Source organism: Cucurbita moschata, unplaced genomic scaffold (assembly GCF_002738365.1).
Source record: "Cucurbita moschata cultivar Rifu unplaced genomic scaffold, Cmos_1.0 Cmo_Scf00037, whole genome shotgun sequence".
NCBI classification, from domain to species: Eukaryota; Viridiplantae; Streptophyta; class Magnoliopsida; order Cucurbitales; family Cucurbitaceae; genus Cucurbita; species Cucurbita moschata.
The window spans coordinates 1533675-1555147 of NW_019268553.1; the positions used below are offsets into that span (position 1 = coordinate 1533675).

Sequence of the window (21473 nt, forward strand, 5' to 3'; positions counted from 1 at the left end):
AAAAAAAAAAAAAAAAAAAAAAAAAAAAAAAAAAAAAAAAAAAAGACAATTCTTCCTTAATAAGTGAAAAAAAATAGAGAAAAACGAGAAGATAAAAAATAGCTCATATTAATGAGAAACAATTATTATCCATTTGATTCTAACGTTTTTCTCTAATATTACGTTATTAGTTGCATTTAAAGAAGTTTTATACACATGAAAATTATACAACGTTTTAAAACGAAATCCTAATGGAGGATCTAAATTCATTCACTTTTGCAAGTAGGGTTTTAATTCTAACAATTATTAGTTTGGAGTTTATTATTATTTTGTCCATGATTCCATAATGTTGCTACTAAACTAGTTTTGAGAGAGTTCTGTAAATATTATCTACATTTTTCTCCAAATGTTGAAACTAAAATCCTATTTCTAAAACTAAAAAGAATTCATACATCGTTATCGTTATAGATGGATAGATATGCAGAAAATAATTGAGAATTGCAATGGCAGAAAAAATAACTCTACATTAATATTTTTTTTTTCTTGAAATTTACTCTTTTTTTACCTTTAATGAGAGTGTTAGCCTATCTGACTCGAAATCAATGATAGATACCACGCTATCTGATGCAGCGGCCAGAAGTTGCCCTATTCTTGGCTGAAATCTCACCTGAGTTGAGCCATTGCCACCCTGGTTCACAAACTTGCAATTAGACTAGACATCTAACTGCTAACGAAAAAGATACTGTAGACTGGGAACTTGAAAGAACGAAAAAAATCAACAGAATCATTGAACTAGCCTTGGAGACGTGCGTAGAGCCCTGTCTGACATGCCAGTAGCGAATCTCATTGTTCGCATCACAAGAACAGAAAATCTCATTCTTCTTAGGGTGGAAATCAAGAGATGCCACTTGCGAGGTATGTCCAGTATATGCATGTAGACTATAAGTTGGCTGCAAGAATAGATCCCACACAGTCACTTATAACGAGCAAGGGAGACGGACTTGGTGCTAGATCAATTCAAATAACTGATCACAAAAATTACATCATGTGGAAGTGAAGTGAGCAGAATAAACATACTTGTGCTGCGTCCCAAAGTCGAATAGTTGTATCAAAGGAAGACGTTGCTAGCTGAGTTGAATTGGGTCTGAAACGAACATCGGTAATGATAAGAGTGTGTTCCTCCGGTGTGGTTTCAGTTTGCAATGTCTCCATGTTCCAGATAACAACCTAATAAAAAAAGATGATAATGAAAATGAATATCATCAAGTGGACATGCAAACAATTATCGGTACTAGCATACTTATATGAACGTATTGGATGTCGGATGACAAAATAATTTACCAAGGCTTGCTAGCATACGATCCACATTAGGAGCGAAAGTAATTGAAAGAGAATTGCACAGCACTACTATGAAAGATTTGAAGCGTCATACACAAATTCCAAAATGGCACATTCAGAAGAAAGAAAGTCGAGGAGGTGATCACATTAAGCTAATGAAAAGTAAAAACTTGGAAAGCTCATCAACTCTTATAAAGAAGCAATTGCGAAGGAGTTCACATTTCTGTTTAAGAAAATCCAGATCAACATCGGCAGTAAATAATACAGAAGAGATACAATTTTAATACCCTTTTGTCATGACCGGCACTTGCTAATAACTTCCCATCCGAAGAGAAATGACAGGACACAACTTTGCTGTTGCTTTTACGCATGGAACCAACTTCACTAAAAGAAAGACCTAAAATGGGGTGGGGACACAAAACCAAGGGTATAGTCTATCAGAACCAGGACGTCCGTGACCACTGTTTGAATGAAGCAATCATGGATTACCCTTTGAATTTTCTGGAGCATGCTCAGAAGGGTTCCGCTTCAATGTGCCAAACAAATCCCTTCCATCTCCATCATCATGCGAGAGAAATGATTCCACATTATCATCTAAGGAGCCAATATCTCCAAGATGTTCCATGTCATCCTGCAATGGGAAATAATGAAATATTATCATTAACGGACTACTCAAGTGTAGTACATAGAAACATGCAAGAATACATGACCACTGCCATCACAACGACAAATCCAAATCTATCACACAAACATGATTATAAGAAAGCGGCTCGGATCCATTGGAATCTAAATTACAGAACATTGAGAATTGAAATGAAAGAAAGCTTAAAGATATGGTTCTAAGTATCAAACTGAAAAGACGTGCATACTTCATTAGTCATTGGGGATTTAACCAAACATCCCCTTTCTTGAGAATTATTCTGCACCAGGCAGATGCATGGGTTGTAATATAAGCGAATGTTCATGCTACATCACTGGTTAGAATTTGTCTCTTAGTTTATGCAGATAATATACTGTTAGGTTATAATTCCTTTACCAGCTGGTTTGTGGACGATGCAAGACCGCCCGTTCCATCATTCCCATACAACAACATATTCTTTGGCATGCTATTAACATTCTGCATATTAGGGGCAATAACAGCTCCATCACCGGGGGTGTGAGTCGATGGAGTGGATGGTTGGGAATTAGGTCCAAGGGTATTCCCTGTTCCAGTACTGTTAGCAGCTCCAGATGATGAAGGTCCCTTCCTTTTTCGGTTCTGTGACTCACATTCAATAAACAATTATTAGTTTGCTAATTTGTAGAAAGAAAGATTCTGGTTGTGAAATCTTAAATAATGCTGTCAACAGTACTCAGATAGGTAAGAAACTGAAAGATTTATTTCCTTGAACTTATGAAGTATAAGGAAAAGAAATTAAGTTGATGTGTCATAAGAATAGGCAAAACCTGTTGTACTTGCTGAGGATGTAAACCATCCTGCTGTTGAGAAGAAGACTGTTGCATTTGTGGAATATTCATCTGCAAACAGCGCCTTTAACCATTTAGGTCACCTCAACATCAATCAAGAAAGAGAGTATTCAGATTTGAGACGAATTGTGCCCTTCCGGAAGGGAAGTATACCTTTGATGAAGTTGACTGCATAGGCGAGCCAATTGACCCATCATTTGCAATTGGTTGACCATCTTTTGCATTTAAGTTATTTCTGGGTAACCCTCTAAATCTTTGAGGATCCATGTCACTGTACATAGGCGAACTACCAAGACTGCCTTGTGCTTGAACCTGTGCCAAGAGTTGCTGCTGCTGCTGCGGTAAGAGCTGAAATTGATTAGCACTTTGAAGGAAAGGTTTTTGAACCTGTGCACCTAAACCTGGCCTTATTTGCTCAATACCCTGCTTTGGAAAAGGCCACAAATGTGAACTTGAAACCATACTAAAAAATCCTTAATCTAAAGAAAAATGGAAATATAACTTACAGCTAAAGGCCATCCCTTCAATGGAAGACTATTGACTCCAGAGTTCAATCCTGGAAAATGAACACAAGTTTTTCAAGATGTAGAGAATGGACCTCAAAGAAAAGTGATTAGAATCATTCCAAGTAAGTTATCTCCATTAACTTAGTGAAGCAAATGGAACAGCAGAGTTCAAGTTTAGTATCTTCCGGCCAACTCTGAACGTATTCAAACAGGCCAGGCAGGTTTCGTAGGGTTTGCTGAACATTCATTAAGCAAACAACAAACAGCAAATAAAAACAATACAACGGTGTAAAATCATATGTTTTCAATTTATTCAAAGAAAAGTAATTGGTAGAGAAAATTGTGTCACACTTTCTGAGTTATTTGGAAAAATAATGAAAAATTACTATCACAAAGAATAACATACGTTATCAGAAATATTCTACATTCAAAATCAAATTAGAGGGAAGAAACTGATACAAACAACAGATCACTCTGAGTGTGCTACACTTTTTAGGAGCTCTCTGGGTCTTCAAAATAGGTTTTACATAGGTCTACACTTGTAGGATTTCTTGGTAATACCACTAGCAATCTAGTTTATCCCCTTCAATGATTTTTTCTTTCTAGGTGTTCACTTGAGAAAAATTAAGTAAAGATTCAGTAATTGTTCAACTGGCTTCCCTTTGTTGTTTAACATGTGTGCGAATAACATAAACCTTACCCCTCATAGCATGCAGTCTACATATGTACAAATTTCACACAGCCATTCTGTCATGACAAAATCAGTTTAAATATGGAAAGCCTTGAAGAATTTTATTTAGGAAGGATACAAACCTGTGTTTCCTATTCCAGGTTTTGACTGCATTAACCCTGACCCATAAACTGAAGATGGATCCATAGGTAATGACCTTTGAGTACCACCCATACTGACCTCTGGTTTAATATCCTACAAAATTGAGATTTTATATCAACCCTGCAGCTATGTACAAAGAAAGAAACACTAAGGAGTAAAAGATGCTAAATAAACCAATTACCGTGGGCTGCTGACCCCGTGCCTGCATCTGTTGCAATGCTGCATTCACACTTCCAGGGTTTCCCAACTGTCTGTGTTATACAAGGAACCAAGAAGAAAGTATTAGCTATGCATTGGGTTCAAGAAAACAAACATAATAGGAATAAATAAAATAAAAAGAAACTTACCCTGGATGATTTGTAGCTGGTTTCATCACCCTCGCATCAAGCAGTGGTTGGGATGTCTCTGAATCCATTGCATTAGGGTTTTTCATGCGCTCCTCATACATTCTTGCTGCCAGAGCACTTGCTGTTGGTTGCCCCAGCATTCCTTCAGAATTAACCGCATTCAGTGAACCACCAAGCGAAGGGTGAGTACCATCCCTTCGTTGTAACTGAGCTTGACGCATAAGCTGCAGTTGTTGCATCTGCAGTTGTTGTTCCTTCTGTTTCATTTGTTGTGCCTGCACATAAGACATACGCAACAAAGGATGAAAACCAATGGAACTTAGCATCAATTCAACTCACTATATCAGTAATTATGTCGACAGTTCTGAATAATAATATGTCGAGAAAATCACCTCTATATATGCTGCAGCAGCTTCAGAATGTTTCTCGTTCGTCCTTGCTATAAATATGTCCCAGAATACAGACCACCATTCAAACAAAAATCCTCCAGGAGCATCAATTGCTGCACGTCATCATATGCAAGGACTATTATTGTCAATGGAACGTTCTATTCTTAATCGCTGCACAGAATGTGATACAGTAATCTAGTTCCAATATGAACACTCAACTCGAGTCTACTTAGTAGCCACATCAATCATGCGCGATGTATTGAGTGGAACCAGACAAAATCTTATTCCACTAGAAACTTACTGAATAAGAATTGAGAGAAATTTCTGAAGTATTACCTACTGGATCTGGAGCGACCTTTCCTTCATTCATGAAGGACTTAGCCGTGGCATGTAATTTTTTCTTCACTAAATAATCATAGATGTACACATCGAGCCTGGAAAATCAACGAGAGTTTGTGAAAAGTGTAATTGAATGAAATTCTAATAATAGACTGAAACAGAAACATCTAATAATGGACGAAAGGAAAATTGAACAGAAATATTTACATCTTATCTGCTTCCCAGTTACTCTGCGCCATCTTCTATCTTGAAACCCAACGAACTGCTCAAGTAAACGACGAAAAGCCTACCGTAATTATAACCTATATCTGCAAAATTAAGACAGAAGATTCTGCAGCCTGTTGAATTCAGCTCTACAGCCTTAAAAAACACCAAAAAGACGGATCAACGCCCGCATTACCAATCTTCGAAGTCCTGAAATTAAGATCTCCATTGATCAAATATCTCGTCCTCAAATTCACAATCACGTACAGAAAAAATTCAATTCAATAAGCGCGAAACTTTTTCGCGATCTCAGACAAAGCGGTAAACAATTTAGCAGTTCAAAAACAGCCGAAATTCTCACCTAAAATCAAGGAGCTTGTAATTCGGTCGATTAACAAGTTCTAGGGCTAGTGATCAGAGATTTTACCAGGTTCGAACTGCTCCAAGTTAACATCACTTGAATAGCCTTCGAGGACTTCAAAAGAAGCTGAGTTCTGGTTCCAAACCTGACTTCGTGCCCGAGGCTCGGACCCGAACTTAAGCTGGCCCGTTAATTGACGTTGTTGGGCTTTTCCATTTTGACAAACCTGCACGGAAACTGTGACGAGTTGGGAGAATTAGGACCGTTAGATTGTACACGTGGATTTTAAAGAAAGAGACCAAGTCCAGAGAATCAAAGATATTAACTTCGGAATATTGTTGAATCCTAAATTTATTTTATTTATTATTTTTTATTCGCATTATCGACTTTTAAAATTATAATTACTGTTTTATACCTTATAAAATTTTGAATTTGTAATGAAACCATAATTTTTAATTTTTAATTTTTAAAAATATTAGAGACTAAATAACCTTAAACTGAATTTAAATTAAAAACAAAAGTTTTTTGCATAAGAAAAAAAAAGAATTAATTTAAATTGGTGACCTGGCAAAAGGACAAAGAGGGAACTTGACAACGTCAAATGATCTAGGTGGCGATGCCCACGTGGTTAGGAATTCGGTTCGGGTACAGAGCTAGGTGTACATGGCAAATTCACGACCGTTGGATATTCGGCGAAGACGGAGAGAATGATCTCTGATTCAGTCTCCAATATTAGTGCCACGTGCCGGACCCCTTCCCCATATATAAAGGTAATATGATATCAATATAATATTCTTTTTAGTACGAATTAATATAAAAATTCAAATATATAATTATTTAATGAGTTAAATCACAACCACAGTCCTAAAACTTTTAAAAAATATTTAATCGTCACTGCACTTCCAATTTTACAGCAATAATAATAACAATTTATCGATATATAATTAAAAAAAAAAGATAAATACTTTTTTAATTTATATTTCGAAAATTTCTCACTTTACTGGTTGCTGACTGTGTACCAACTTATGGTGGTTATCTATTAGACATCATGTATTTATATTTTGAACAAATACTTTAAATAAAAATTAAAACCATTAAAGAGTAAATTTATAATTTAATACTCGAGGTTGGATAGAATTATTATTATTATTCTTATTATCGATCTGAGTTAGAATTTTTAACAAACAAAAATTTCGATTTAGTTTACGAGTTAACATTTTTTTTATCGAATTATTATCTCGAAAATAAAGTTATAATCTAATCCAACCAACTCTACATTTATTTTTAAAAATGTAAAAAAATATTTAATCCGTGTAACAGTATAAACAAAAATGAGATTGAAAGTCCACAAAGTACGGAAACATGTCTATAACTTCCTCGCCCGGACCTACGCCCCAACCTAGAGTAGCTAGGAGGGGAAGTAAAATTAATTCTTGTTCATACATGGGTTTCTCAGGTATGAAATGAGCCACTTCGAATAGGTTCATTGCTCCGGTTTAAAATACGATTAATCCGGCATGAGTTACACGAGTCCCCAGTAGTTTACCAGATAAATTGATAAGTCGGGTATTCCCGACCCACCAAGCGAAACTGGTATATAAACTATTAACTAACTCCTGCAAATAAAGTAAAATATACCGATCAATTTCTAAAAATAAGGAAAAAAAATTATAAGTACCGCTATATAAATATGTTCTATGATTAATTTTATATTTTAAATCAAATTTAATGACAGTAACGGACGTTGGTAATTCATTTTCGACAGCACAACTCAATTCAACTAACTCGAAAATAAAAAATTGGGTTGAATCGTAAAATCTATTGGAACGGTTAGAATCAGAATCTAAAAATTAAAAAAAAAAATTCGACCCAATACAATACATTTATAGAAGTAAATAAATATATGGAATATTAAATAGGGAAGTACGGGTAGTGGTTCGAACTGCGGAGTTGCATGATGGTGGGAGGACATGGTTTAGTTGCGCCATTAATAGCCGAACCCAACAGCCTCCCTATTAAATGACATCACATTACAGGCCCCATTACCCATTCCCAGTGATTTTTTCTTATTTCCAACTTCAGTCCCTGCAGCTTTTTCCATAACCACTTTTGCCCAATTCAAAACCCTCCAACATACGTCAAATAATGACTTTTATAATTACATTTTGGTCCAAATTTTTACAATTTCTTTTAATTTTGCCCCATATTTTCAAATATTTAAATTGAATTCTTATTTTTGTAAGAATAAATTTTAATATTATTTTCTTGTTAATTAATTTATCTCCTTTTAAAGATCTATTAAAAATATATAAATTAAATTGGATTTAAAAATAAAAAATCAAAATAATATACTATTTTATTAATGAAAAAAAAAAGATTCTGAGTTGTATTTCTTTTTTTCGATAAAAATTTATTACAAATAACGAGAAATTAAAGATTTCAACCTACCACTGCCAAGAAAATAATATTTAACTGTTTCAAATATTTTTAAATTAAATTATATTTATTTTAATTAAGGTAAAATTAATATTGTTTTTGTTTTAAAATTAGCTAAAGCACACGCTTTTGGCATGTTCTTGATGAAATTAAATTGACTTGTGTCTTGAGGGATAAGGTTCATAACAACAAATTACAGCAACTTTAATTTTATGGTACTTTTTTTTTTCGGACTAAAAATATTTATAAAATAATTCATATGTATAATAATTAATTGGGAAGTATATAAAAATGAATAATTAAAAAATGCAAGATAAAATTTAACATTGATTTTTTTTCAATAATAATTAATACAATAAAAATGCATGCTAAGTATCGCATTCGCCCTTTCTTGGCAGTGAATTTGGCAATTGTGCGGTGCTCACTCTCAGCATTGAGTGAGTCAAACCAACTTTAGACCACGTTGCCTACCGTCGGACAACAGCCTCGGGTCCCGTTTTGAAGAGAAGATTTTAGAAAATGGGGAGAGGTTTAGTAAAAGAGTTTTGAAAGTAAAAATGAGAGAGACAGATTAAGAGTGGTGTTATATAGCACGCAAGCAAAAAGGCAACAATAACGGCTTAAACAGTATATAACTTTTTGGGTAGGGAGAATTTGACAACTAATCGCATCCTCTATAGTACATTTTAAGGCATTTTATGTCTACCAGTCGTAGCCATGACTTCGCCGCGTGTCACGGACATGTGGCCATAGGCGACATGTCTTGGACAAGCATGACTGTGAGACTATGACAATTTAAGAGAGAATATTGTTTTTAACAGAGTTTTCACGAAAAAAAGAGGAGTTTAAAAATAAAATTGGACAAATATATATATATATATATATATATATATATATATATATATATATTTTTTTAATTTAGTTTAGAAAATAGTGATTATAGGATTTAATATTTTATGTATATATAAAATAAAAATAAAAATAAAAATTAATGGCAATTCAGATAATGCGAAAAGGCGAAGAAGAAGGAATCCTGTCTGATTGGCTAATGTTTTTATTCCTTTTAATGGATTGGCGGAGGGACAGTTGGAAATATAAATGGCATTGGCAGGGGTAGATGGAGACGTCCTTGAATTAAAGTCAAGCTGTATTTAATTTTGAATTTAATTTTAATTTAATTTACCTGTCTCTCGTGCCAGTGTCTGTTTGTTTTTTTTCGTCTATATAAATGACGTTTGATCTCTGTGTAATCAGAGCAAAGCTACCAATGGCGTCTTTCTCTCTGCGTTCTGTGGCTTTTTGGGTGTGTGTGGGGATTGCCTTGGTCGGAGCCGACAATGTGGTAGAAGATGACAAGCGTTTGTTTCATCGGCCACTTGGTTTTTTGAAGGGGAGAGGGTTTCGCGGAGGCGGAGGTTTTGGTGGCGGTGGCGGTGGAGGTTTTGGAGGTGGAGTTGGAGGTGGATTTGGTGGGGGAGCTGGCGGTGGGTTTGGTGGTGGAGCTGGTGGCGGCGGCGGTCTAGGCGGTGGAGGTGGGTTGGGAGGTGGTGGTGGTTTGGGTGGTGGAGGAGGGCTTGGAGGAGGTGGTGGGCTTGGAGGCGGTGGTGGTTTGGGTGGTGGAGGAGGCTTAGGGCATGGCATTTATAAAAGGGGGTTTAAAAGTGGAGGGCTAGGTGGTGGCGGTGGATTGGGTGGTGGTGGAGGGCTCGGTGGAGGAGGTGGTTTAGGAGGTGGAGGAGGCATTGGGCATGGTATTTACAAAAGGGGTTTTAAGGGTGGAGGACTTGGAGGTGGAGGTGGTATTGGCGGCGGAGGAGGACTTGGAGGTGGAGGTGGTCTTGGTGGTGGCGGAGGACTTGGAGGTGGTCTTGGTGGTGGCGGAGGACTTGGAGGTGGAGGTGGTCTCGGTGGAGGTGGAGGACTTGGAGGAGGAGTTGGTAGCGGTCTTGGAGGAGGAGCTGGTGGCGGTCTTGGAGGAGGAGCTGGTGGCGGTCTTGGAGGAGGAGCTGGTGGTGGTCTTGGAGGAGGAGCTGGTGGAGGTCTGGGAGGAGGAGCTGGTGGTGGGTTTGGTGGCGGAGGTGGTGTAGGTGCTGGAGGCGGATTTGGAGGAGGAGCAGGAAGTGGAGTTGGTATTGGTGGTGGAGGTGGCGGTGGCGGAGGGTTCGGCGGGGGTGGTGGCATTGGTGGTGGTGCCGGTTTCGGCGGTGGAGCGGGGTTTGGAGGTGGTGGCGGCCACCACTAAAATGCATTTTTTTCAAATATATCTATTTCTTATCTAAATTGTGAAAATTATTGTCTGGTTATCCAACACCTTTCCCTTTATTAATGTTTTCCTTTAGGATTGGTGATTTTAAATTATGTAATGTGAATTTTATTTTATAAAAACTTAAAGAGTTCGACTGGAATTTGCTCGTTAAAAATGACATTCATTATATAGCCTTTAATTCAATCTCCGTTGTAATGAATACGGTGCGTTTTGGATGACCGATCTCGGCCCAGTCGTCTTCATGCATGCAGAGTACGACGCTAATCATTAAAGCAATATTATTAATTATTATTACATGACATTTTTACGTATTATTCCACGTCATTAATTTATTCTGATCAATACGTTTTTTTTTAAAGCAAGGGAATAATTTGTTTTATTTGATATTTGCAATTTGAAATTATTCATTTATATTAAAATAAATAAATGAATTACTCAATTATTTATCTTAGTAATTCGATATATCTCATTGTTTTTTAAATGCCCTTTTCATAGAATATTAAAATGCTTTAATATCACAAAGAAAAAGGATCCATTTTTTGAGAATATTTAAATGCGGATCATGCCTCGATTATTTTGGCCGTAGTATATTGGAATCTGGCTTTGAGGGGTACTTTTGACTTTTCACATTGTTTATATGAAGATTTTGAGACTTGTATTTAAGTATTAAAATGAATTTCGATCTCTAATTTTAAAAATATTATATTTTATTTTTTTATTTTGAGTTTAATATTTAATTGGTTCGTAAGTTTAAAAATTTTACATTTTTAATTTTGATTTTCAAATTTAATTCTTATTTTACGTCCCATTTCACTAATTCTTATTTTTAATATTTGATATTAACTTTTAGTTGATTAATTTAAAATAATTGAGCCATTTTCTAGTTAACTTTAATGGCTAGAAATAGGTATTTAGTGAAAAAATGAAGGGCAAAAGTGTAAATATTGGAAATATAATTCAAAACTCAACTGTAAAAAATGTAATATTTTTCAAAATTACGAATGTGTCCTCGGCCTAAAGGTTACAGTTTTGAGACTATCAACGTAAAAAGATTATTAGGCATAATTAGGGAAGAGGATAAATTTGTAATTTAATAATTAGGGAAGAGGATAAATTTGGGCTGACTCATTATTCGATGGTTGGATCGAGGACCACATTGAAAGAATCCAAAAGCCCACGACTCGGCCCGACGCAACCCATGTCGTTTATGTGTAGAAATCGGCACGGCGGGTTCTAATTCATCTCGTTCTTCGAAGGCCACAGAGTTCCCAGATTCTCTACAAGATGGAATTCTGCAATTCACTCATCTTCTTCACCCTGTTAATCATCCTCCCTCTCGCTAGGGTTTGTTTTATCTGATCGTTTCCGTGATTCTGTCTGATTCTTAAGTTATTTTTCTTTTTCTTTTTTTTTTTTCCCGCGGATTTATACTTTGGAGAAGCCGCGGGATCTGATAATTCTTCAATTTGACGTGTTTTACATTTTTATGGTTTGATCCAGTGCGGGGATACTGGCTCGGTGATTTTTGTTGATAGCTCGTCGCATCAATATCTTCGATCTCATTCGACCGATGATGGCTCCGAGGTAATTTAGTTTATTCTATATTTTCTCTGCCCTGGCATGATTGGTTCGGTTGCCTATCTGTGAATAGACTCGAGTTTCCTGCTCAAATTGTTTTGAATTCCGTTTCCATATCTGTGTTGGATCTTTGCGAATTCCGGTGGATTGAAGAAAATGAACCTGGAACTACTTGAACTGATTTGAGCTGTTCATTCTTGAATGTTAGCATTATATTTGTTTCACATCGTAATTACATATGATTGCATTTTGAAATTCACGTGCTCATCCTGCTAATAAGTGGTATCAGCCATCGTCTGCCAATAAGTGGTTAACGGATTTAAGAAAGCCTATGTGTTTCACATTTCGTGATGTTGAAATTGAAATGGAATTTTGAGGGTTTTTTTTTTACGGCGATGGTCTGAGAACATTGTGAACCCTTCTAGTGTCAACCAATCCGACAATAGATGAGCAATTTTAAACGTATTGTCCATTGCTTACCCATATTCTCAGTGGGAATTATTAATGTGACAGAATGTCGAACTTTGCTCTGTTATGTTTTTTTTGTGACAGAATATTAGCTTATCTTCTCATGTTATGCTCTCATATTTGATTTCCACAGGTTAGTTCAATGTCACTACCAGAAGTTGCTGCTACTGTGTCAGTCTTGCTTGGTTTTGCGCCGCCTTCAATGCTTTCAGCTTCTGGTTCATCTAAGGTTCTTGATTGTTTGATAAGTTTTGCAGAAGTTTTCGTTGTAAATTATGTATGCGGCCGTAAGGTTTTGATCATGTTATTAGTGCCTTTTTTGCAGCTGAATGGGATTTTGATGCCAAATCCGCTTGATAGGCCTCGTTCAGTTTTTATGCTTGAAATTAAAGGAGCACATGGTCTCTGCAGTAATTTTGAAAATGTTATTCTTGGTTGCAAGTTTTTTAAAGGTGTTGACCTTTTTCAATTCTGATACTTGCAGATCCGGAAGTTGTAAGCCTTGTAAGTGGCATGTCCAGCAATGTTCTTACGAGTAAGGTTCACGTAAGTTCTGAGAGCGCTGACATCCAACTTCCTGGTATTTGTTCCTTCCAAAATCGTTATTGGTTTATCTTTTTTCCCAAATATTTTCCACTGGCCTTTGGCCTTTCTAATGATAGTTATTAGCAGGTGAGGATGAAGTGTCTGTTGTTCCTTTGAATGAACCATTGGCAGCTTATACTGATGAAGATATTAGTGAATTTGTAAGTTATGATATTAAACGCCTATATTTTTACCCATTTCATTTTCAACAATTTCTAATTTGTTTGAATATCTTACTAGGCATCTTTCATTGGTGGATCATATGTTGCTGATGCATCAAAAAATTTAAATGGAGAGTTGACTGTGCCGTTGACTGATGCTGTTAAAATCTATCTTCATCTGTCTAAGGTTTTTTCCATCTGTTCAGAATGTTATCTGGTTATATTATAAACCTTTTTTATTCATGTGTTCATTGGTGCATTAATACTCATTTGCAGACAGGGGACAGAGAATTTATAGGTAGTCTTTTGTGTCTCATTCACAATATTAAGAGGGCTATCCACATTCATGAGGATTTGTCACAAAATGTGCAAAGTCCATCTGAGCTCATCACTGGCTCTTTCGATAGCATCAAGGTACGCTGTCTTCCTTGATTTTTCTGTTTCTTTTTTTGGATGACGTTTATTCAACTTCTGTTCCTATCATGCAATATCCGTTTAACCTCAATTTAGTTGTACCATAGAATTAAACTGTAATAGAGATACTGATGAGGTTATTAGTGCTATAGTTTCTGGCATTACAAAACTCTAGTACGTATGGGTCATAATGGGCGGTGTGGACATTGGGAGTCTGAAACCTTGATTCTGCCGCCTTCTTGTAAAAGCTTCTTTGGCAGCAAAATAACATATATTGAATGTGGTTGTGTGTTTTTAGTCTCCCAAATACTGCCGTCACTCTTTTCTTTCTTTCTTTTCTTTAAGACGGAGTAATTTTAGTTTATTCTCATCGATATTCACCATCGGGTTAACAGGCATTCCAAGATCAAAGTGATTCCGAAGGAGATGCTGGTCATAGATCGAGACTATTTATTGTTGCTTTGTCCAAGATATTCCAATTACTCCAAAAAGCATATGATGGTAAGTGGTCGGTTGCTTTGGTTTGGAGGAGCATACCAATTATTCATTATTAAGCTCTAGTCTTTCAGCTGGCCATTTTTGTGAAGAAGTAACAAATTTTCTGTAACCTGATATATTACAAATTGGCTTTGATGTTATTCTTGCTCAATGATGACTTTACGAGTATGCGTATTAAAATCATTGACTCCCTTTTCGATTTTGGAACAAAATATTTAGGTTTTTAAGATTTTATTTTTTTACTTAGATGCCTGTAATTTAACTTGCAGGTCAAATTGTTGGAGTTGTTTTGTTTTCTGGATCATCATCACCAAATGCAGAAAAAGGATTAAATGTGATCTTTAACCCTCGATCGACTCCACGTTGGTTGGTGGAAGAAGTCAAACTTAACACAACTATTCAAGAAGTGATACTGGTTAGGACAACCCTTGCCTGGATCACTGGAATCATCCTTTTGATTGCAACTCTTATGGGGGTAATTTTTTTTTTTTACCTTCACTCCATTTTGTTCACTCTAGTTTTGAAATAAACATAAAAGTGGTTAATAATACGTTATTTATCTGCTTTTTGTGGCCTTAGAAATATTAGTGACTAGTCTATGATAGAAATTCATATTAATTTTTGGTGCTTCTGACATTTTAGCTAACTTTTATGTTAAAAATAATATAATACTGTTCTATCCTGTTCATAAAATATGACAGCATATATGTTGTTTTTGTTGATCTTTTGTTGTTTCATTGCAGTCGTGCTGCCTTCTAAGGATGCCTCTCACGAGGGACACCCTCCTCTATTCTAATGTGAAATTGGACTAAGATCGAATGAATAGACGATGCCCGAGATGATCGTCTGCCATTGAAGCATTTAGGGCATGAGATTTGTGTAAGTGCCCTTTCAACAATGTTCTTGTCTACATTTTGGTGTAGAAAACTTTGGTATTATTAATGGTAGCAATGTTATGGTATGCTGCCTTCTTCAAGATAATGATGGCTTTTGGCTATACAGTGGACGTGGATGGATAACCAGATTTTTGTGTTGTATAATAAAGTTATTTTTGTATATTATTATCAGAAGTCACAGCTCACTGAGGTCTGGTGATGCAATTATTCAACTTTGTTGTACTTTATTTTTGGTGGACATGAGTTTTTCCAAGCTCCAAAATAATTCCATTATTACAATCTTTAATGTGCTTGCATTCTTTAGTAAGCTTCTTTATTCTGTTTTTGCACCTGAGTTGTTTTGTGTTTCATGTTTTACTAATATCAACGTGTTTTCTTTTTTTATTCTTTCTGATCCCACGTTGGGGAGGAGAACGAAACATTCCTTATAAAAATGTGCAAACCTTCTCTTAATAGAGACATAGATGTGTTCGGTGATACGTAATGGACCAAAACAAACAATATCTGCTAATGTTGGATTTGAGTTATTACAAATGGTATTAGAATTGGACACCTAGCAGTGTGCCAGCGCGGACATTAGAGGCTCAAGGGGAGTGGGTTATGTGATCCCACGTCGGTTGAGGTGAGGAACATAGTATTTTTTTTGTAAGAGTATGAAAATTTCTCTCTAATAGACACGTTTTAACACTGAGATTGATGATGAAGATACGTAACGGGTTACACTCTTTTATTAATATTTTCGTTCAATACTTTCATTAATATTTTCAAATGTTGGGTTAAATATTGATATGTTTATTTATTAATTGAGATGATTTTTTAATTAATTTATTATTATTTTTCAGAAATATCAATTCACATTTATATTTCCGTAAAATTGATAACTCTAAATCGAATAAAAAAATGTTTGCTTCACCTTAAAAATAAATAAATAAATAAATAAAAAGATTGGTATTGCTAGGTTCGGCTGATGTCTGGATTTCCCGCTAGTTCTTCACGCAAAACGTGTGATTTTAAATTAGCACTCTTAGACTTTTCCCCCATTGGAAACATATATACTCAAGAGTTTCTTCATTCTTACATTTATCCCCTTCCTTCCACAGTCCCTCCAATTTCTCTGCTACATTTCAACGTTTTCCTCCATGATTCCTCCTCTCAAGATCTCATCATCTAGTTCTCCTTCCAATTTCTTCATCTCTCGCTGTATGAATCACGCTGGCAACGACCTCGAGGAGCTCCTGTGGCTCCAGGAGTAGCAGCGGTGGTTTCATGAAAAGGAACAGTGGATCCGCGAAGAGCAGCGTTGAGCCAGAGAACGCGAGTTGCTTCTGCTGGAAATTGCTGAGGTTAAGCTGCAAATTCAAGCGTTAGAACGCCGAAGTTTCGTATGAGGAGGGACGGTTTCGTGTTGGAGACGTTTGCGAATATCGCCGGCCTGTTGCATGTCTTGAAGGAGAAGAATCTGATGCCGAGACGGCTGATGGTGGAGTCGCATTTTGTTGGATGAGAGTACTCGTGAAGAGGATGCGGAGATAAAGAAGAAGGCAATTGTTGAAGAAGTTGTTAAGTTTTCCGACGCAAGTAAGACCGAGAAAGAGGTGAAGAATGAGAGAAAGTCCTTGAGAATTGGTTCGGAAGGAGCGGAAGTCCTAGCGCCGCAGGTCTGCTCGCCATTCGCATTTCTTCTATCTAATATTAGAAGGCGAGTCTTAAGGTCCGTGCTGCTTCTGTTCCTATGATTTTGTCTCTTCGATAGGATTTCATCGAGTTTCTTAACCATATGCAAGAAGGTTGGTAGATCGAACTTGCTGATAGACGTTGTGCGTCTGAAGCCTACTGCCTGAAAGAATAGTCTTAAAGATGAATATAGTCGATCGAACTCTATGGCAGATGTTGAGATAAGTTGAATCGAGTCTCTATCTTGTGCACTTTTGGTATTGTTTTCCTGCTTTTAGCTATTTGTGATGCTTTAATTTCTTTTATTACGAATCACTGACTTTTATTACGAATCACTGAAGAACATGCTTCTGTATTGTTTTTCCTCTATAAAATGCCAGGAAGCATTGCGTAGGCCAGGATTTTACTCCGGTGAAGAATACATGGAATTTTCTAGTTTCTGCAGTGGAACTGAGCGTGCTGTTAAAGACTTGGCAGGTAAGATTATTCTGGAGTTGGTAGTAGTCTATCATTCTTTACTAATTCAATAGGATTTCTACAGGTTTAGTCCATATTCTTTCAATCCGTGACACTATATAGTATACACATCAATTTTTATTTGATAGGCCGCCTCAGGCTTCCGCGAAGAGGTATAATGACTGCAGAACTCCTTGAAATTTTATATAAGGAGAAACGAACTGAGAGTCCTGGATCAGATGCCAAAACAGATGAAAAAGGGAATATTCCAACCGATCAGAAAGTATGTTTTATAACTTTTTATTCCATATATCTAATGTTGAATCAGAATCAGGTGACAGATCTCCTTGGAGTTCTCTCTTTGTATGTCTTTCTGGTTGATCGAAGTATCTGGTATTTGGTGTTTTCCGTTCATATGCTCAATGGCAACTGTCTGTCTTTGTACGATTTAGTTGAAGAATACATCTGATACTTTGCCAAAGCAATGTGTTGCATATGAACATTCCAACATATTTTTCACTTGCGAGTTTCTAGAGTCCAGAAGGTGCAGTGCCTTCTTCATATATGCATATGTTTGTATGCATGTATATGTAGATATATATATATATATATATATATATATATATATATATATATATATATATATATATATATATATATGTATGTATGTATGTATGTATGTATAGATTTTATGTAATACTAAGAAAAAATGAAAGAATACTAGCCTACAAGAAGTGCCTTCTCCATTGTTATACAAATAAAATTTCAAATCTCCTCTCACAGAATTTAATGTTAATCATCTGGTACGTATTGCTTTGTCAGTTTTACTTTCAATAAACTTGTGTGCAATATTTCTTCCCTCCTTTTTTGCTGTTAATTTAAGAACTGAAATATCAGAGATTCAGAAAAATATAGTGCAAGTTTTTCTCATAGGAAGGATCTGATGGGAAGACCCCGCACAACTTCACACAGTAAATATGTAGATGTTGTGGGAGGGTCGTCTGTTATGCACAGGTACATGACACTATTCTATCATATGTTTAAAGTGCATTCTTTTTTCTTTTTTTAGTAACGAGGATTGAATTATCCAACGCTCTAATTCATAGTCTAAGAAAGTCTTGGAATTATTTGTCGAATTTCCAAAAGGACTTCAATACAATACCTTAAAGTTCAAAAGTTCTACCAGCAGTATGCATTGGAATTTTTGTCATAACAATTGAATAAGTTACTAAAAAAGAGGTATACAATCGGAAAAAAAAAACATTTTTAACTTATTAGCTTTTTCAACCCTGACTAAGATATGTCATCGACTTAGACTTGGAGATGGGAGGGGCTTGAATCCCCTGCTTCATTGAACTTCCCAAAAAAAAAAAAAAAAACTATTTTCCTCACACGTGCGCGCCCACACGTTGAATGCTCTTGAAGTTCTAGTCCCTCGTGTTGAGGATCATTGTAAGTGAGTTCCACGTTGGTTAATTTAGTGGAAGATCATGAATTTATAAGGAATACTATCTTCCATTGGTATGAGGTCTTTTGAGGAACTCAAAACGAAGCCATGAGAGCTTATACTCAAAGTGCACAATATCATACTATTGTGGAGAGTCGTGATTCCTAACACATTCATCTTGAGAAATCAACCAATTTTATTTTTTCAGGATGTGACCGAACCGGTGAGCCAAAGATTGAACCACAGGTGAAATCACTCATGAACCCATTTGTATTTCCTTCGAGTTTTCTATGGTAATTTTATGTAAAAAGAGAATTGTTTCGATTGTATGGTGTAGTTTCTGCAATGGGTGAACGAAGGAACAAAATGTCCATACTGCGATGGCCTTGGTTATGCGGTACGTACGTGACGTAGAGGTAAGTAAATGATTGCTTGGTTATTGTTCCTTATTTAGCACTTTTTCTAGTTCTTTATACCTCAATCGATTCTGTGTTTTGTTATACGTCTTTTTTCAATTTTAAAGTTCTAGATCAATTGTCTTTTAAAAAAATTAAATTTATCAAATACCTATACACTAAATTAAAAACTCTGTGACTTATTAGGTACAAATTGAAAATTTAAGAGCCAGTGTAGATATTTTTAAGCTAGACACAAACCCCAAACTTTAGAAATTAAACATGTTATACAGCCATAATTTAATCAAGATTTAAAACCTTAATAGAAGACGCAGTGTAATTTTTAGTTTTTGGTTAAGTTGGACGCTCAAGGTGCCCACCCGTCTCTGGTTAAGTCGACTGGCCATCACAAGTTAGAAGCCAATTAGGAAACCGACAAATTTCTATTAATCTCTCCTAGCATTGGATAATTTTGTTGAGTTAAATTACCAATTATATTTTTATTTTTATAGATATTAATCTTCAACTTTAAAAAACATCTAATAAGCATCTAGATTTTTAAACTTATTATTAATAAATTCTTAACCTATGAAAAAAGTATCAACTTCATGTCTAAACGGCAAATTTAAAAAAAATATCATCCAACATAAAATTAAAAAGAAAAGACATTTTAAAATTGATTTTCTTAAACTCGAAATGTAACTAACTTGTAAAACTAAAATAATAGATTTAAACTAGACAGATATACAATTAGAAGGTTTGGAATAATAAAAAAAAAGGTCTAATTCTTTCAGAATAACCAAAACCTAACTGAAAAAATCTGAGTTCAAGAGGAAAGTACTCACTCGTTGGCTTTAATTCCTGTATCATCCATCAATCTAAAGGTTGGTAAAATACCATTGGAATTAAAGCCAAAATATCATATTTTCAAGGAGTATTTCATGATAATCAGATTCTTTGTAAACCTTTTATTAACTATTTACCAAATCATCACAACAAAATTTTTAAAAGAACAAGCAAAACTACCTAGAGTCCACAAGGAGATTTCTAGAACCCATTTGACACCGAACAATAGAAAATAATCCAGGTAAAAATTACACAACTAAACGAAAAACATTACCCACTCAGTTCAGTAAAGCCCCCCATCATCATGAATGTCCCCAGGCCCATTCACACACTCTGACCTAGCGAACTTCTTATTCCGACCCCCCAAGAAAAAGAAACATTGTAGGATTTTCACTTTTTTTTATTTCATCTACCTTTTTGTAAACTAACAAACAAAACCAGAAACATATCTTACTTACCATCGAGATGTGCCATCTTCCAACTGTGCTCCTGTAAGAAGTGTGTGTTTACAGGTTTGTTTTCAATTTGCTACCCACTTCAATTTTCCTACTTATAGTTCGCATCGTCACGAACTCCTCTGCCGCAGATGGGTGTATCCCAACCTGTTTCAATTTTCGAAGTTATAAAAATGAGTTTGAAATAATTTCTAGGATTCTAAGACACTTAAAAACGGGACTTGAGAATGCTTCTACGTGTGCATAATTAAGAACTAAGTTTGAAATGACTCTTCAAATACCTAAAAAAGAAAAAAAAAAATTGATTTCGAGAAAATCGTTGAAAATAAATTTAATTCACTTAAAATGTAGCTCTTTTTCCAAAATTTCAAAATGAGCCGGTAAAAACAAGTTTAGAGGCAGTTTGAAATGACTTTTCAAATGCTTAGAAAGAAACGACCGCTGACCCTGCTACTTCAATTCCAACTCAACTAACCAAGGGACCTCTCGGCAAATAAGAGCAAACAAGATCAGAATTGAAACAAACAACCATATTCTTCGAATTATAATATTAAAGTTTGCTTGAAAGATCATGAATTTCTTAGTATTTTAAAAGTAATATTCTACAAGGGCAAAGGAAATGGATGGAAAACTTACAGTGCTGTCAAACTGTTGTTTGGTTGCTCCACATTTCAGAGCGACAGCGATTCCCTGAATAGAACCACACGATATAAAAGTTGAAAATCAACTTCAAAATTACAATTTGTCATATATGGAATGGAAAAAAAGGATCCGCAGTGCCTGGCCAGGTTTCACTTGTTTGGTCCATTTTAAAAGGAAAAAATTAAATTAAATTAAATACTAGAATAATAGAATGTAGCAAATAAAACCATATTTTCTAAACAAAATATAAAACGCACCTGCATAATTTCAGGAGCATCTGGTCCACACATCGATGCGCCAATGACCTTTTGTGTGTTACCATCAACCACAAGCTTCATCACTGTCTTCTCTTGTCGACTGTAACACCATCAGATAAGTGATGTACTTACAATAACCAATTTTGTAGACAAAACAAGAAATTGCAACTAAATAAAATATATATTTTAAAAAACGCCATTTACAAAACAAAACAAAAAAAAAAAAAAAAAAAAAAA

At 35.5% G+C, this 21473-nt stretch overlaps 5 protein-coding genes across 10 annotated transcripts in view; 3 read left to right on the forward strand and 2 right to left on the reverse strand.

The window, feature by feature from the left end:
- LOC111432112 (transcriptional corepressor LEUNIG_HOMOLOG-like) overlaps nt 1-5900 on the reverse strand; it is a 9483-nt gene extending 3583 nt beyond the window's left edge. The window contains exons 1-17 of one of the 6 annotated variants that reach the window (XM_023068918.1): nt 5763-5877; nt 5598-5611; nt 5405-5505; nt 5195-5292; nt 4862-4971; nt 4470-4744; nt 4304-4373; nt 4104-4215; nt 3291-3340; nt 2938-3210; nt 2764-2835; nt 2354-2575; nt 1807-1948; nt 1605-1714; nt 1057-1206; nt 777-929; nt 545-667 (exon numbers count right to left, since the gene is read on the reverse strand). In XM_023068918.1, coding sequence (XP_022924686.1) covers nt 545-667; nt 777-929; nt 1057-1206; nt 1605-1714; nt 1807-1948; nt 2354-2575; nt 2764-2835; nt 2938-3210; nt 3291-3340; nt 4104-4215; nt 4304-4373; nt 4470-4744; nt 4862-4971; nt 5195-5292; nt 5405-5436 — 1992 coding nt within the window. In that variant the 5' untranslated portion in view covers nt 5437-5505; nt 5598-5611; nt 5763-5877. Of the gene's footprint in view, nt 1-544; nt 668-776; nt 930-1056; nt 1207-1604; nt 1715-1806; nt 1949-2353; nt 2576-2763; nt 2836-2937; nt 3211-3290; nt 3341-4103; nt 4216-4303; nt 4374-4469; nt 4745-4861; nt 4972-5194; nt 5293-5404; nt 5618-5762 lie in introns of those variants that run through there. The other 5 variants (XM_023068919.1, XM_023068917.1, XM_023068923.1 and 2 more) reach the window with 5 other exon arrangements.
- A 3526-nt stretch (nt 5901-9426) lies between these two features.
- Nucleotides 9427-10603, forward strand: LOC111431824 (glycine-rich cell wall structural protein-like). Its single transcript, XM_023068526.1, has 2 exons — nt 9427-10060; nt 10091-10603. The coding sequence occupies exons 1-2, from the start codon at nt 9427-9429 to the stop codon at nt 10438-10440; spliced, it is 984 nt and encodes a 327-aa protein (XP_022924294.1). The 3' UTR covers nt 10441-10603.
- A 1067-nt stretch (nt 10604-11670) lies between these two features.
- On the forward strand, nt 11671-15356 carry LOC111432114. The gene is made up of 11 exons (XM_023068925.1): nt 11671-11808; nt 11965-12048; nt 12644-12739; nt 12836-12911; nt 12995-13090; nt 13183-13256; nt 13336-13443; nt 13533-13670; nt 14066-14171; nt 14438-14643; nt 14912-15356. Exons 1-11 carry the CDS (start codon nt 11749-11751, stop codon nt 14978-14980), a joined length of 1113 nt encoding a protein of 370 aa, XP_022924693.1. The 5' UTR covers nt 11671-11748; the 3' UTR covers nt 14981-15356.
- A 1612-nt stretch (nt 15357-16968) lies between these two features.
- On the forward strand, nt 16969-17728 carry LOC111432120. Its single transcript, XM_023068929.1, has 3 exons — nt 16969-16995; nt 17119-17215; nt 17344-17728. Exons 2-3 carry the CDS (start codon nt 17161-17163, stop codon nt 17661-17663), a joined length of 375 nt encoding a protein of 124 aa, XP_022924697.1. The 5' UTR covers nt 16969-16995; nt 17119-17160; the 3' UTR covers nt 17664-17728.
- A 2334-nt stretch (nt 17729-20062) lies between these two features.
- LOC111432113 (glutathione reductase, cytosolic) overlaps nt 20063-21473 on the reverse strand; it is an 8959-nt gene continuing 7548 nt past the window's right edge. Inside the window, exons 15-17 of the mRNA XM_023068924.1 lie at nt 21237-21336; nt 20974-21027; nt 20063-20484 (exon numbers count right to left, since the gene is read on the reverse strand). Coding sequence (XP_022924692.1) covers nt 20389-20484; nt 20974-21027; nt 21237-21336 — 250 coding nt within the window. The 3' untranslated portion in view covers nt 20063-20388. The remainder of the gene's footprint in view (nt 20485-20973; nt 21028-21236; nt 21337-21473) is intronic.

Coding starts and splice junctions, on each gene's coding strand:
- LOC111431824 (XM_023068526.1), top strand. CDS start 9,427: ATGACGTTTGATCTCTGTGTAATCAGAGCAAAGCTACCAATGGCGTCT. Junction 10,061..10,090: donor TGGTGGCGGAGGACTTGGAG/GTGGTCTTGGTG, acceptor GAGGACTTGGAG/GTGGAGGTGGTCTCGGTGGA.
- LOC111432114 (XM_023068925.1), top strand. CDS start 11,749: ATGGAATTCTGCAATTCACTCATCTTCTTCACCCTGTTAATCATCCTC. Junction 12,740..12,835: donor CAGCTTCTGGTTCATCTAAG/GTTCTTGATTGT, acceptor CCTTTTTTGCAG/CTGAATGGGATTTTGATGCC. Junction 12,912..12,994: donor TGAAATTAAAGGAGCACATG/GTCTCTGCAGTA, acceptor TGATACTTGCAG/ATCCGGAAGTTGTAAGCCTT.
- LOC111432120 (XM_023068929.1), top strand. CDS start 17,161: ATGGAATTTTCTAGTTTCTGCAGTGGAACTGAGCGTGCTGTTAAAGAC. Junction 17,216..17,343: donor TGCTGTTAAAGACTTGGCAG/GTAAGATTATTC, acceptor TTTATTTGATAG/GCCGCCTCAGGCTTCCGCGA.